General features: G+C 36.9%; 1 protein-coding gene across 6 annotated transcripts in view; it reads right to left on the bottom strand.

Moving 5' to 3' along the window:
• The window catches only part of cdc14b (cell division cycle 14B), an 84,807-nt gene that overhangs the window by 42,800 nt on the left and 25,436 nt on the right, over positions 1-16,571 (bottom strand). For all 6 annotated transcript variants that reach the window (XR_007935395.1, XM_051929671.1, XM_028805330.2 and 3 more), the window contains exons 5-11: positions 12,600-12,676; positions 11,422-11,488; positions 9,162-9,224; positions 8,553-8,640; positions 4,921-5,151; positions 4,679-4,817; positions 505-670 (exon numbers count right to left, since the gene is read on the bottom strand). Coding sequence is in view for 5 of the 6 variants with exons in the window: in XM_051929671.1 (XP_051785631.1) it covers positions 505-670; positions 4,679-4,817; positions 4,921-5,151; positions 8,553-8,640; positions 9,162-9,224; positions 11,422-11,488; positions 12,600-12,676 (831 nt within the window). In the remaining variant the exon portion in view is untranslated. The remainder of the gene's footprint in view (positions 1-504; positions 671-4,678; positions 4,818-4,920; positions 5,152-8,552; positions 8,641-9,161; positions 9,225-11,421; positions 11,489-12,599; positions 12,677-16,571) is intronic.

The following is a 16,571-nucleotide window of genomic DNA, read 5'->3' as shown; positions in this document are numbered from 1 at the left end:
ATAACAATATACTGTATTATTTACCCTATACAACTCCAGGAACCTCACACGCAGATAAGGAGCCTTGGCTTGAGCTGGGAGAAGTTTTTGCCCGAGTTGAGTTCCAGCAGGCTGCTTGCTGCTTGTGCTGATTGACACATTTATAAAACAAAAGACACTGATGGAGAGGTGTGAAGGGATTTAAGGTGGGCTTGATTACAAGTTTTTTCTTAAAACTAGAATCCCTGAAGCCTAACTAAAAAGAAAGACTCATTTAAGAATCACATCAACATGGAGCCAAGCATATGTATTAAAAAGATAGCTTAGTAAAAACATTTACCATTACTGTCAATTTAAAGTATTTGTAAAAGTAAATATACTTGCCCTAACAATTTCTTACTTACAGTAATATACTTTAAACCATACATAAGATTATTATTTATTTCACAATTATAATGCATATCTACCACTCACAAATTCTGTTTAATGATGCAGTAAGAACATTTTAAAAACAAGTCGCCTTACCCATTCAATCTCCAGTTTGCCACTAGTTCTGTTTGTATTATCATTAATTGAAATATCATCAACTCCAGATAATATTCGAGTTACAGCAACTCGGCTGGTTCCCTTCTGTTGCTGCTTCATTTTTGCACGAAAGACATCCCCATCTGACCAAAGACTTGACTCTTTCCTGTCCAAAAATCAGATTGTACAATTACAGATCAAGGCAGGAACCAATCCAATAAAAGGCACCAGTTTATTGTAAGGCACCTTAACATACAAACCAAAATGTAGCCCACACAGAGTTATTTGTACATGTCTTAAAAATAAGTTTGAAATAATAAATCATTCTACAAGAACTAGAAGAGCAGTGTCCCTGAAAAAGTGTGCTATTGGAATCTGCCATTGTACTATAGAGGTTAAAACTGCCATCTCATTAATTCAACATCTGGTTGTTGTAGGAATGGCCTCCAAATAATATTAACTGTGTTACATAATGTACTTTTGAGTGCATTTTGGAACGTGCATAACAAAATGCATTTTTCTAATGTTCCTTACATGTCTCACTGAACATTCTTCTCCAATGCAAGAATGGAAAGAACATTTGAACAATTTTGCCTTATCGGTGAAAAAGAAATGGCAGCCAGCACTATTAGTATACTACCATTAACATTTACTTTGACCAATTTAGTTTCCTTTGGTTTTCACATTGGTACTGACCAAAAGAAAACCTTGTTGGAGATTGAGATGTGCTGATGTCTTCTTTATGAATTGAATTGTAAGAAGTGCAAAGTGTGTTGTGTAATTGCTGTGTGAGAGTTAATTAAAATACTAATCTCTCTCTTAAAAATGTAATTTTTTGTGGTTGATGTTAAGGAGCCATGCAGGAATTTTTAAAGCTTTTCCCTTTAGAAGGTATATTTTGATATTGCATTGCCTGTATAGGATTAAAAGTACCCTAAGTTCTTGTCTATAAGCCGGACTCATGTATTAGCCGGAGACCAAAAATCATACGAATTTTTAAAATAAAATCGTATCATAGATAAGCCGGACTCATGGATAAGCCGAACGTACTATAACCTATAACTAATAGAAGGGAGGGAGGTCAGTGGTCTCACTCGCGCCCATTTAATTTCTTTAAGGGGGGAGAGAGTGTGAGATATTGCCGTCTCTCTCACTCCCCGCATGGCGCGGTTGGAGCGGCCGGAGCGCGTTCTTTCTGCTCTCGGCGTCGCCGAGTCAACACGAGCGCGTAGCGGTCATTTAAATTGTGATTTTATATGTAAGCATATTTAAATATATATCGCGGATTTCTGCGGACAATGGGTCTTTTAATTTCTGGTACATGCTTCCTCAGTTGGTTTGCCCAGTTGATTTCATACAAGGGACGCTATTGGCAGATGGCTGAGAAGCTACCCGGCTTACTGTTCTCTCTCTCTTGCGCGGACTTTCTCTGATCCTGACGTATGGGGATTGAGCAGGGGGGCTGTTTGCACACCTAGACAATACGGACGCTCGTCTAAAAATGCTGAAAGATTATCTTCACGTTGCTATCTTTTGTAAAGCTGATTCCTGAAAAGACATGCTGCACAGTGCTTCGCATACTTAAAAGCTCGAAGGGCACGTATTGATTTTTGACTGAAAAACAAACTCTCCCTCTCTCTCTCTTTGTCTGCTCCTGACGGAGGGGGTGTGAGCTGCCGCCTTCAACAGCTTTGTGCCGCGGTGCTTCGCATACTTAAAAGCCAAACAGACATATTGATTTGTTTGCTTCACTCCTTTGAAGAGGAAGATATGTTTGCATTCTTTTAATTGTGAGACGGAACTGTCATCTCTGTCTTGTCATGGAGCACAGTTTAAACTTTTGAAAAAGAGACAAATGTTTGTTTGCAGTGTTTGAATAACGTTCCTGTCTCTCTACAACCTCCTGTGTTTCTGCGCAAATCTGTGACCCAAGCATGACAATATAAAAATAACCATATAAACATATGGTTTCTACTTCGCGGATATTCTTATTTCGCGGGTGGCTCTGGAACGCAACCCCCGCGATGGATGTATAAGCCGGACTTATGTATAAGCCGATATTCTATTTTTTCATTTTCACAACTTTTTTCCTTAGATAAGCCGCGGCTTATTGACAAGAACTTAGGGTATTTGACTGGAGAAGTGTTTGGAAAAGTTACTTTTAATTTGATTTCAAAAATTGCAAAATTTGTTGAATAAAATAACACTGATTGCTTAGTGGGAAGAAGTTAAGGCATATAAAGAACAACTAGAATCAAAGTAAAGAACTAATATTGGTATGCAAGGTTAAAAAAACAGACAGGGAAAAAGTGGAGTTTAATAACTTTAAAAAAAGAAATACAGCATTATACTACAGAGTTGGTGAACCTGGCCCAGATGTCCTTTAGAAAGGGAGTGTGCACACTTAAGGTGATGCAGGAGGAGCTTCCAGACCAGGAAAGTAGACACAGGTGGTTACAGTCACGAGGTAAAGGGTGCAAACTGTCTGGAGCATCAACCCCAGAACTGGATGGTGTCTCTGAAGAGGTAGACAGACAGAAGTAGCCCCAAAGGGCCACCTCAAAACCAGTCCACAAAAAGAGAGAGGATGTGATAGAGAGACCCAATCATTAGGGGTACTGAAGTGCAGATTTGCTCCAGAGATCAAGAGTCTTGCAATGCGTTGCCTTCCAGGTGCACAAGTGAGAGGCCTCCAAGGAAGGGCCGATAGGTTTTTGGCCAGAGCGGGGCTGAATCCATTTGTCATTGTCTATGTTGGAACAAGTGACATACATAAGAGTAGTCTTTAAAGAAATAGGCACCAAGCTGAGGAGCAGATCTGACAAGGCAGTCTTCACTGAAGTGCTACCTCCACCACATGCCAGTCCAGGAAATATTGAAGAGATAAGAAAGCTTAACACGTGGCTCAAATCTTGATGTAGGATAGAAGGGAGCAGGGTTTATAGTGCATTGGGAATCCTTTTGGAACAAATGGGATCAGTTCTGCAGCAACAGGTTTCATTTCAACTGGAGGAGCACCAATTTGTTGGAAAAGCGTACGAGTTGGTTAGTTGAGGAATGTTTAAACTAGGAAATGGATGGGGGCAGGGAGTTTAGGAAAGGTCAGGTTTAGAACTGTACATGAGGAAATGAGCATTGCTGTAAAAACAAATATGCCAAGTAACAAATTCTAACTTAGTTTAATTAAAAAAGTAAAACACATTAAAATAGCTTGCCTTAATACTAGACACATCAAATATAAAAACTAGTCAGTTAGAGTTGTATGTAGCTGAGCATAATATTATAGCAACAACAGAGACTTGGCTTAATAACAAAAACAGGGATGTGTACTTCATAGATGGGTAGACATATTTTAGCAAAGATTAACAGAACAGAAAAGAGGGGTTGTAATTTATTTAAAGCAGAAATAAAATGCAAGTTTTATTCAGTTAGACAATGAGCCCCATTTTAGTGAGGACATCTGAATTTGCCTGGAAAGGATTAGGGAAAGAGTCCTTATTTTTACTTGATAGAATTGCAATACACTATAATTAGGATGAGACTTTCATGAGTAAAAGCAATTCGCCTGGTAAATAAAAGGGCAGATTCTAGAAAACTACTATTATTATTTATTAGGAATTATTTACTATTCATCTCATGTTACTAATTGCTTGAAATCCACTTGGTAACAATGCTACATATCATATTTTAATTATGCTCTCACATTATTAGAATGAAAGTACATAACAGCGGCTTTAAATTATCAACACAGCAGAACATGGAGGCAGACACCCTGTGAAAATAGAAGACTAAAAACATGGTCTTCATCATTGAGGAGGTATTCTCCAGATGTTATAGTTTTCCTCCTATTTTGTGTTGACTGGTGATACTAGTTAACCAGTCAAAGTGAGAGCATGAAGTGTGTCCTATGATGGGCTGCTATACCCCTCCCAGGTTGGTTACAGCCTTGCCCCGTATGTTGCCAAAACAAAATATGTGTATTCTCTACTATAAAATAGCATTAAGCAAGTTTAGTAAATGAACAGATGGATAGAATTTGCTTTTTAGGCTTGTAAATGTCAAAGATCCATTGCATTAGGTAAAGATATTGCTATAAGTTGCTTTGCATAACGAGAAACTTCTATCCATCTTTTGAAATTGTTTTAATTACATAGATAACTAAACAATCACTTACTCTTGCAAGAAGTTTTGCTGAGGGCCAATGATAGACCCTGGCCTACATATTCTGATCCAGGCAATGGTTTCAGCAGTGGTCATCCTATAATGTTTCATCATGTAACATCCTATAAGAGTTCCTGTCCGCCCAAGCCCAGCTAAAAATAAAGGTAAAAATTAATAAGACTACTTAAGTTGAGAGTACATAATTAAAGAACAACATTCCACATTCCAATTACAGCACTGAAATAATCTATTTACCTTTGCAATGTACTGCAATAGCACCTTCGGCATTTTCACAAATATTCAGAAACTTCCTAACAATGGCATCACTTGGTGTGCTTCCATCAACGAAGAAAAGATCATGGTGCTCAAACCCAAGATCAGTAAATCGTTTGGCATCATACATTTTCTTATTTAATCGAATTACTGTAGTTATGTTGTGTTTCCTGAAGTAGGGAAAGTAAGCTTCTGGAGCATGCAAAGGATAACCTATAAAATACATAATAAAATGAAACAAATTGTCAAATCATGTAAAATAATCATGTTAAGGTCAATAAGTGGCATCAAAAAGCCAGACTAAGTTCATAGACAAGGGCATTAAGCAGGAGGAGCTTGTTGCACTGTGGTTAACATGTTAAATTCAGGCAGATTTAGCATTTTAAAAAATACTTCTTCAAAAGAGCAAAACAATGGTTCTAACAGAGACTGATATGCTTCTCTCAGTTTACTTCTCTGTCAAGATGCTCATGTAACCTGTGTGTGTGTGTGCGCGCGAGACCATCAATTATATTGTCTGGTTTTTTTTCTCTGAATTCACTGTCATAATCTTCTTTATTTATTTATCTGGTTTGTACAATACTATATACCCTGCCGTTCGTTCTTATATTCTGTAAGTGCCTTGAACATGGGAAAGGCGCTATATAAATAAAATGTATTATTATCATAAAAATGTCTTATTGTGTGGGGACACAGATAGTATTTAGTAAAATATCAAATGGTAAAAGGCTAGCCAACTCTATTTGATGAACTTTAACAAGTCAATTGCTTTCAATGTCAAATCTAATCTTTATATGACTATGAAAGGGTTTAATGTACTGAGAGATTTTCACAATTATTGTCACTTATTTAAAAGTGAAACAGAAAAAAACTCACATATAACTGACTTAATTGTGAATTGGAAAGCAGAAAATGTGAATCAGACATGGAGTGTATTTAGGCTTACAATTTAAGGTTACAGAAGGAATAAGATCAGGTAAAAATGATTTTTCTTCTTGTACATATTTTATTATTTTGGACATTTTCTGCACTATCTATACCCTGGAGCAGACCTGGGCATTATGCGGCCCACAGACAGAATGCAGCCTCTGGTCTGGATCTGTCTGGTGTGTGGAAGGCGAGAACGACAAATACTTGCTTGGGCGTGTCAGTCTGCATTGCAGCTAGATGTGACCATGCAGACTTAGATCAAAACTGATATATGTGGGAAATTGAGGGAGATTGCATCAGAAAAGACGGGATATAAAAAAAGAGAACCTGCGGGAGATTACATCAGAGAAAGGGGTGAAACAGGGATTGTTCACATAATATTGAATAAAGGAAGACAACACCTATTGTTAATCTGTGTCCCGCCTGTATTTTGTGCAAAGACAAAAATAAATGACTGGTAAAAAATGAAATGTTGAAAACGATCACTCAACAAATCCTGAATTCCCAGGTATTTTTTCATGGAGGTTAGCAGTAAAGCAATCTTTTTGGTATGCAAAGAGCATATCACTGAATTTAAAGACTATAATTTTATCCATCACTTTGAGACCAGGCACGCCAAAAAATACAGAATACATATTTATCTGAAGAGGAAAAGGTGAGGGCTGAAGAGGAATTGTTAGCTAAACTGCAAAGTCTTTTTACAAAGCTTCATAAAGAAAACGAAGAAACAGTAAAAACCAGCTATGCATTAGCTCAGTAAATTGCCAAAAGAAGGGAACCATTTTCTGATGGAGAATTTGTTAAATAGTGCTTATTGGAGCTGGTGGCTCCTCTGCCCAGAGAAGAAGGCTGCATTTAAACATCTGTCCCTCTCACAGCCAATGGTTACAAGATGGATTGAGGAAATCGTGGAGATTCTGGTACTACAGCTGACACGCACAGTGGAAAATTTTGACTTCTTCTCCTTGGCCTTGGATGAAAGCTGTGATGTTTGTGACACAGTGCAGCTGCAGACTTTGTGATAAGAATAATGAAAGACTTTCAAATGACAGAGAAATTGGCTTCTATGCAATCAGTGAAAGGGACAGCTACCAGTATGTATTTATTTACTAAAGTTAGTATGTGCATGCAAAAGTTAGGGCTACAGTGGAAAATGTTAAGTGGTGTGACAACTGGTGTTTCTAATTTGACAGGTAAAATGTCAGACTTTTAAAAAAGGATGCAGGAAAAAGTGGCTGAGATTAACCCAGCCCAAAAACTGATTTTTACATTGTATTATTCACCAAGAACTGCTATGTAAATCAGTGTTGAAAATTAATTATGTGGTTGATTTTGTAATAAATACTGTAAATTTCATCAAGGCTAGGGCATTAAATCATAGACAATTTGTTACACTGTTGGAGGAACATGAGACTAATCATACTGATCTGGGCTACCAAACAGCTATGAGGTGCCTAAGCTTGGGCAAAGTGCTCAAACAGGTCTATGATCTGAAATCAGAGATTCAGGAGTTTTGTCAAAATGAAAGGAAAACCCATCCTGAACTAAGCAGCACTGAGTGGCTATCAGATTTAGCATTTGCTCTTGATGTGACTGCACTTATGAATGAACTGAATATAAAATTACAAGGCAAAGGTCTTTTTGCACATCACATATAAACAGCGTAGTCAAAGCCATTATGAGGAAGCTGCTGCTTCTCTTTCAACAAAATGAGACGAACACATTACTCCCTTTCAATTTGGGAAGGTGTGTCAATCTATCAGCTTAACAGATATGCAGCCATGTTCCAGGAACTACATGGTGAATTTTCCAGGTGATTTAAAGACTTCATATCAGTGGAAACTGAAATGTTCACCATCTCCTCTCCTTTTACATGTGCCTCACTGGGGGCATTGTCCACATCACAACTTATAGACTTGAAGTGTTCTGCCAGCAATGCATGAGACTGCATGTCATTGACATTACTGACATTCTACAATTCTCTCAAAAAGGAGAATTTCCCACACTTGAGAAGACTAGTTCAGAGAATGCTTGTCCACTTTGGAACAACATATATATGTGAAGAGACAGTCTTAGTAATAAAATTCAACATATTCAAGTACAGAACTCTCAGTGATGACCATCTGTCTGCTTTGTACTGCGAATAGCAACATCAGGAATTACACCTGACTACAGTGCACTAGTTGAAACTCATGACTTGATTATTCTTCCCACTAAGTTGTCAAAGGTACAGTGACAGTAAAACACTATTAGTGATTAATGTAGTAAAATGTATTTCTTGTAGATTGTGTTAGAAAGTGTGCTAGATTGTGCATATGTTCCATGGTGCAATAAATCAAAGTCTGTGAATATGTGGTCTATATTAACTTTATTATGGTGAAAAAAGAAATGACACGTTTACCGTAATGTAACGGTTGACAGAATATGTTCGGCCCTCCTCAACAAGCTGATTTTCTCATATGGCCCCCATAAAAAATAATTGCCAACCCCTACCCTGCAGCATGTCAACATACCAATTACAGCCTACGATTTACATGCATAAGTTAGTGGTCCAAGGTTAAAATGTTCTGTACAAATGCTCTTCTTAAACCACACTGTGATGAAATCATGAATCTTCGTACTTAAGCTTTGAATAGTTAAATATTTTGTTTATGGGGAAAAAAAAGCAGACTATTTTTACAAACCATTTTCAATTTTGCTTTTGGAGTGGGGTCCACTGAATGCTAAAAATTTTCCAGGAATTATCCAGTTAAAATCTCCATTTTCTGCTCTCTGTAAGGGGGAAAACAATTGTGCTCTTTAAGTAAAAATGGCAGTGCCTAATTATTGTCACATTTAATTTACAATGCATCAGCTTATAACAACATTCTCACTCAAAATTCAACATTAAAATAAAAAAGTTATTTTCAAACAATTTCATGTTATTTGCATACACACACCTGCAATCTGAGATTTCCAAATAACCTAACATACACGTGCCTTGTACACAGAAGACAAAAACCCAGTTCCCAAATAAGAACTACTATATACCTGTCACATAAATGCAAAAATGTTCTGCTGAAAACGATAGCACCAGAGGAAGCAATAATTGAAATGAAATTCACACTGATCATATTAAAAACTTGCAGGTTTTTACAAATAGAGAAAAGCATTCATCCAAGTATAAAGGCCAATATAATATTGATAAGTTGGAATACTACTTATAAATAGATTTCTTGCACATATACACATAAACTCAACAGTGTTAACAGCAAGCAAGAAATCATGAAAGTAAAAAACAAAAATGGTCATACCTCGTAATGCTCATACTCTTCAACATCGAAGTTATTAAAGTCTAACCAGCCATACTGAAAAGCCTGTAAGAAAACAATATCTGAATGTAAGAAAAATACTGTAAGTGGACAGCAGTTACCAATAGAGGGAGATTTATAACTAAGGAATAAAAATAGGACAAACTACAATACAACAGATTTGGTGCTTGAAATTATATTACATGAAGAACATTTCAGACCTAATGGACTCGTTTTTTGAAACCATTTACTACAGCTTTATTTTCAGCCCTTCTTTAAAGAGGATGAAACATTACAAACTGAACTGTCAGGAGTAATAAATACCTAAGATGTATGATGCACTGATAAAACAACATACGAAATAACATTTGGATTTCAGGAAGCCACAATGCAAACAGGATGTAATAGTATTATGGAATTTCCAGCAAACGGCTTTGAAAGGTATGACAGGGAAAATAATCCAATCTTTTGAGTCGAAGCAAAACAAAAATAAAATAAGGTCTCATTTATACCATAATGTCTGAAAACAGTTAAAGATTCAATGATGACAATAGCTGGGGATCTTTCATAACAAACTTTAGTTTACACGTTCAATAATTCATATTCAAGTCATCAACCCATTTTAGAAAATAACTTACTCTTTGTGTATTTCAATATATCATTAAAAACGACACACTGAACAAAACACATTCAGCTTTTGTGTTTTAACAATGATAATTCACAAAATTGATTTTAGGATGCTCATATTCATACTTGATACACCCTGCAGTGTACAGTTTGATTAATCAAGCCCTGAAGTATCTAGATTCTAAAGATTCTGATGCAGAGGCACCAGCCAATTCCAAAGAAGGCGTGTGGACCTGAAATAGTTGGCTTCTAATAATAATTTCTTCTACAATTTTTCATTGTGGTGTGATTACTATTCACAACTGACTGTCTCTTGTGAGCTGAGTTCACTGAAAGCAGCAGCCAAGTTGATTAATGCAAATTTATTTTTCCATGCAGATGTTCAATTTGGTTCATACACATAATGCATTCGCCAGAGCTCACTCTACATGAATACATACATTGAAGCATGATGTAAGATTTAGTATAAATAGTATACACCAAGCAGTAGTAAGCTAGCACATAAAATGTATGCAATATCTGACTGATATGAAGGTACCAGACACAAATACTTATTGACCCAGTAAAACTCTTGAAAAAAGAAATGGACTTTTCTTTACTTACTTTTGCCTCACAGGCAACATTTTAGTTTGGCACATTAGCACCCTCTAGAGACCACAACTGGTGTGTGTAGCACCCAACTAAAAACAAAGCAATGGAGGTACAGAGCCATCTACAGTATCTATCTAGTAAAAATGTTGCATGTAAATTTTTTATATCAATTTTAATAATTTTTTGAAATTGTTTACCATTCTGAGATGTGTTAAAAAAAAAAAAAAAACGAGAGAACTTCTACTGACATTTGCAAAATGTGCACTTCCTCAAATCAGCAGTTCTCTAATCCAGCCATCTTTCTTTGTTGAGTACTTCATACAATCTAACAGAACAACAATAAATACCTAACTTAGCTAGCATAGATTTATAAGAATGATAAAGTTTGCGAGGGATGCGATGGAGGGGGATAGGAGGTCAAAGAGTAAAAAATTTACAGCACCCAATCCAGAAGTGAACTGAATTAATTCAGTAGATCACCTTGAATTTTGAAGGGGCACTCTGTAACTGAGTTGTCTAGAATGTTTAGTTGTTTACTTTTGTAGTGTTCTGGTTCTTATTCTGCTTTTCTTATCAACTGGAGCCACACCCTACAATGTGTGTGTGGTACAATAAAGGACTTGGAATAAGTGTGAAAACTCCTAGTTATACACTGCAATTCAGTGAAGGACACAGCTCTAACCACCAAGTAGGGGCAGGATTTTAGCCACAAAAAAAAAAAAAAAAAGTCCTTAAATTTGACATACCTTCTGTGTAACTTTGTTACCAAGTTTTATCTAGATGTAATTCTGACACTTCACAAAAGGTTACTTAAACTGAAAAACTTATTATCTGAATGCGATTCAAATTTTAATTTTATTATGCTTTAACTACATATTTGGATAAACGTGTACATATTTGTTGTTGTTTAAAAAGACATATATTGCAATAATTTACCTATCAGTGTCAACTCTCAAAAAGAAAGCAACCAATGTTTCATCAAGTCATATGTCATGCTACTGGCATTTGAGGTAGTAATAAAGTAAACATTCATTTAAATACTTACCTTATTAATGCCATGTAGACAGTCAAGGATGCTTAGATTGTAGGTGCAAGTGCCAAAAGAAGCATCTCTAAAATAAATAAATAAATAAAAATAAAACAAACAAACTTTGGTAACATGTTAATACCAAAAATCTGAAAATGTAACATTACTAGCTTTTTACAATATCAGTAGTACTAAGTGAAAGTTGGTACAGTACCCATATTTGACTGAAAAAAGACAAATTACTTCAGAAAGAACAATAATATTAAGAAAAACTACAGTGATGATGAAACAGCACCATATCAACAGTTTTGTGGAATTTATAAAAGGAGGCTTTGCATTCATACTCTAATTGTACTTAGCACATCTATAAATATCCGTCCAAGCCTTAATTTATTTTCTACCTGGCATATACAGTCGAGGATAATTGAAAAACAGGAATGTGTGATGTGGGACGAAAGGCAAGTTTCAGATGAAGTGGCTACTTGTCTTGTCTACACTGGCAATGAAAGGAGCTGTTCAACATGTCAATACCAAAACAAAATGTATTTAGTGTTTCAATGCTTTGAAGCACAAAGCACTTCTCCATAGTAATACAACATGACATCCTGTGTAAACAGGAACACATAATCACAGTTAGCGGGCAAAATAGCATACTTCACTACTAAATATGAATATGCAAATTGCACAAATTTACCATCAGTTTGGTTTTTGAAGTTAGACAAGTGCTTATAAATAAAACCCCTTTCATTACATTTGTCACGTTATATATTTGTATGGTTAAGAGTAATTGACTACAGGTAATGTGGGGCAACTATTTTTGGTAGGGAGCTGGAAAACTGATTTACAGTTATATGTTCAGTGAGAGAGGAAACAGGCAGCAACCAACTCAGCCTACCTCTCCCAATACATGCAAGCAAAGAAAAGAAGTTCACGAGGTATTTAAATGATGCAGTTATAGTCAGATATAGTGAGACAACTGATATGTACAGTATTTAAATAGATGGATAATATTGAAACTTGAACATCAGCAAATAACTTTAAATTTCAGTGAAAATATATTAATGATAAATATTGGTATATTTATCCAAGGCATTATGTTATATTATACCTATTTTTCAAATAAAGATCCCTTTTCAATATTTGGTACCCCATTCCCCCTCCAAAAGAAAAACATGCAGAATACAACTACCAAATACCTAAATACAAGGAAGGATGTCTTTTCAGAGGTTAGCAGCGTATAAGCTTCTTCAGGAGTTTTCTTTAGGTACACAACCTATCTCAAAAAAAAGTAAAGAGTGCATCAGTATGTCCCTTATCTATTAAGATATGCTTGACAAAAGCTTATACACATATGCATATATAAACTCTGAAGGTGTACCTGAAGATACTGCCAGAGCAAGGAATTATTGTAATGACACAAAGACATTCCAGGAGAGAGATGGAGTGACAATGAGTCACAGTGATAGCAGGAAAGGTCCAATACGAGAATGTAGGTGCTCTGCATCCTGAACATATGATACATGTTCCAGAATGGAATTAGGCAGGTTTAGTAGAATATGAAATCATTAAAGAAAAATCCAGCACACTGTTCCTGCAGTCAAAAGGCTGTAATGGACAGCAAAAGTTAATTTGGGGCTTTAGTAGAAGGGATTTGACAGTCAGCTCACTGAACCTGGAGTGGGCCAAGAATACCTACATGGGGTGGAGTAAAACTTAATTTGGGAATGTTCAAGTGGAAAAACTGGTACTAGTATCTATCAAACATGGTAAGAGAGTATAAACAGAGGTTTATTACTTTGTGCCATGTTTTTTTTTATCCCTCTATGAGCTCTCCCCTATTTTGGTTAATACATACACATTCTTGTAGACTGGCATTCGTTTTCCTCACTCCAGATAGGTACACAGCAGTGCCCTAATTTACTACATATTTGAAAAAAATCACCTGTTCTACTATTATCTGGCAGAAAAGTGACAAGCTTTGCAATTTATGAGATCTGTCTGCATAAAATGCACTTTGAAAAAACCTTCATCAATTTTCTGCCTACTACATTTTAAAACTGGAGAACAGTGATTGCCATGTCCATATTAGCTGGCAATTCAAAATAATAGTGAAACACAAAATGCTTAGAAAAGTTTATTCCCATTTATAACCTGGACTGGAGTGCACGAGGACTAAGCCATGGGAAACCTCTGTTAAACGAGAGGTTTCAACAAAAAAAGGGTACATGAAATAATGCATAAAAAAAAAGTGGACTCTGATATACTTATCACGCAAATTTTCTACTCATCTAATCTAATATATAACCCTGAATATGAGTTTGTTTGGTATGCATATCTACAAGCTTAAACCTATCTCTGCTACATTTCGCACAGGTGAAGACCATAAAGGATGTTTTGTTTGGAAACATTCCTCTAGGGGAACTTTATTAAGCCACTGCATCACAGATTTATTTGTGAAGTGCCCTTAGATGTAATTTATGGGACTTGGGTACAGATATGTATAGTAAAACTGCTCCACACAGTGAGCTTAGTAAGTAAAACTTTGTGAGGAGAGGAAGAAAAATAAATAAATAACTTGCACCTGGGGAATTTGGCAAGTGCATCTACACCCCTGCTTGTCCAATATGCACATTGACCTTTATATATTAGTGTGTGTTTGTCCAGTATTCAAATCCATCCTTTTGCACAGGGGAACACAACAAGCTATATTTATTTCCAAAATTGAATTGGCACTCCCACCAAAGCCTGTGCCATGTATCCTTGCCAATTTATTATAGAGTCAACCATGCATCCTATTAACTCTAATAGTAATTACTTAATTTTCAGAGTACTTTTATTGAAGCAATAAAAATATGAACATCAATGCTTTCTCTTAAAACAAGTTAACTGCGCTCAAACATCACAGTGGTATAGCACTAGGGCTGTGTGATAGATTGGTACTGTAAAAGAACCAAGGGGAAAGAAAAAAAAAAGAAGAAATTTTCGTATATGGAAAGATAACATTTTTTATCCATTTGATTTAAAAGTTTAGATAAACTGGAAGAATAGTTTGACATGACCAAGTTATTTTTAATAGCTCCTGACTCCCTTGTGGCTTTTATATTTTATTTTAATGAACACTATCATTTAACCACTTAATTCATAAAGGCATAAAAGACACAAAATATATTACTGAATCAGTAATTAACACCACTATGGCAAGATACTTATGCATTAGTGAACTGAAACAAATAAAAAAGGTTAATCTCAGGATTTTATGTTTTCTAATTATAACCATAACTATCCTGGATTTCTAAAGCTCCTTGCTTTGTAACAACTGTCAAGTACTACCACGGTCCTCTTGGTGTATACCAGTGATGGCGAACCTTTTAGAGACCGAGTACCCAAACTGCAACCCAAAACCCATTTATTTATCTCAAAGTGCCAACACAGCAATTTAACCTGAATACTGAGGTTTTAGTTTAGAAAAAACAACTCGTACATTAACATCTTTTGTCTGAAAAGAAAAACACAATAACAGAGCTTTCAATGATACAAACAACTTTTTACTGAAAATTTTTGGCATGCTTTTGAACAATTAATGTGATTTTTGCTGTTGTAGGCATGCTGATAATTTGTCAAACTTTGGCTCATACTTTGTAAGTTTGAGAGCAACACATGCAGCACTCAGGTCATCTTTTAGTCTGTTTCTGGTGTCAGATTTGCTGGAATTCAAAGCTGAAAACAGCTGCTCACAAGCATAAGATGATCCAAACATAGTAAGGAAAGCAATCCCAAGTGCTTTCATTGACTTAAAATTTGGCAGAGAATTCCACACTTTAAGGATTTCATTTTCAGAACTAACTGTGCTGTCCTTTGTCATCCCTTCTATCTTCTCAAGTGTTTCATGCAGGTCTTCCCCATTAACATCCGTTCCTGTTCTCTCTCGCTCCCCCCCACCCCCCTTCCATCCACCTCGCGCTTCTATTACTGTATATATTACGGGGACATACATCAGGTTTGGCGATTAGCAGCTCCCGGCAACAATTATAGATGTGGACGACTCCTCACCTGTGTACTTAAGCGAGGACTGCCCGCATCACGAAGCTCCCGGGAACCGATCTGGCCACACTACCACACCCCTCTCTAAGCTACGAGTGCAGAATTATCTTTTAGAACTGACCTTTTCAATTTTGAGCTATGGACCCGCTATACCACATCCCCTCCAAACCCACCATGGGATTCACCTTCGCCACAGACTCATCAGGCTGCCATCCACGCTGCATCCTCACGCCGCATGTGAGCTGCCCGCCTTACCCCAGACAGGGGAGGGAGGAAGCGCTCCCATTGTGCTGCTGGGCAGAGAGGCAGGTGATGTGAGATATGTCCTCATGCATGTGTGGAGAGGGGGAGGGGAGCAGCCCAGCTAGGCATCCCTCTGGCTTTCTAGTAACGAACTCTGTGCTGGGGTGATGGCACGCGTGCCCACAGAGAGGGTGCTGAGTGCCCCCTCTGGCATGCGTGCCATAGGTTTGCCACCACTACACCATCATAATTCTTTTATCTGCTATGTGCATGTTTGTTTACTTCCAATACTCTGAGGCTAAGGATCTGCGCTGGTATCCCGAAGGTTGCCGGTTCGAATCCCCGTCAGTGCCAAAAGAGATCCTACTCTGCTGGGCCCTTGAGCAAGGCCCTTAACCTGTAATTGCTCCAGGGGGCGCTGTACAATGGCTAACCCTGCGCTCTGACCCCAAGGGGTATGCGAAAAAAAACTAACAAACACTGTTGTAAGTCGCTCTGGATAAGAGCGTCTGCTAAATGATGTAAATGTAATCTATTGTAATTTTATCAGACCAGATACCAAAAAACAATGTTGTGTGCTATTAATGGTGGCATAATTTTGTTCTTCCAGACAAAATGACTAAATCAAAATTAACCTCTCTGTCTCTCTCTATTATAAAAAAAAAAAGAAAAAAATCCTGGCAGAGAAAGACTAGGGAGACGACACGTGATCTTCACGTGAAGATCATGGAAGACACTTAAAAGACCCGCGAGATGCTCCGTGGCCAATCTTTCGTATCGCGCGTCTTTTAAGTGTCTTCCATGATCTTCACGTGAAGATCACGTGTCGTCTCCCTAGTCTTTCTCTGCCAGGATTTTTTTTTTTTTTTTTTTTTAAAAACATG

Source organism: Erpetoichthys calabaricus, chromosome 7 (genome assembly GCF_900747795.2).
Source record: "Erpetoichthys calabaricus chromosome 7, fErpCal1.3, whole genome shotgun sequence".
NCBI lineage: Eukaryota > Metazoa > Chordata > Cladistia > Polypteriformes > Polypteridae > Erpetoichthys > Erpetoichthys calabaricus.
The sequence above is the reverse complement of the archived record's forward strand: the minus strand, read 5'-3'. Positions and strand labels throughout refer to the sequence as shown.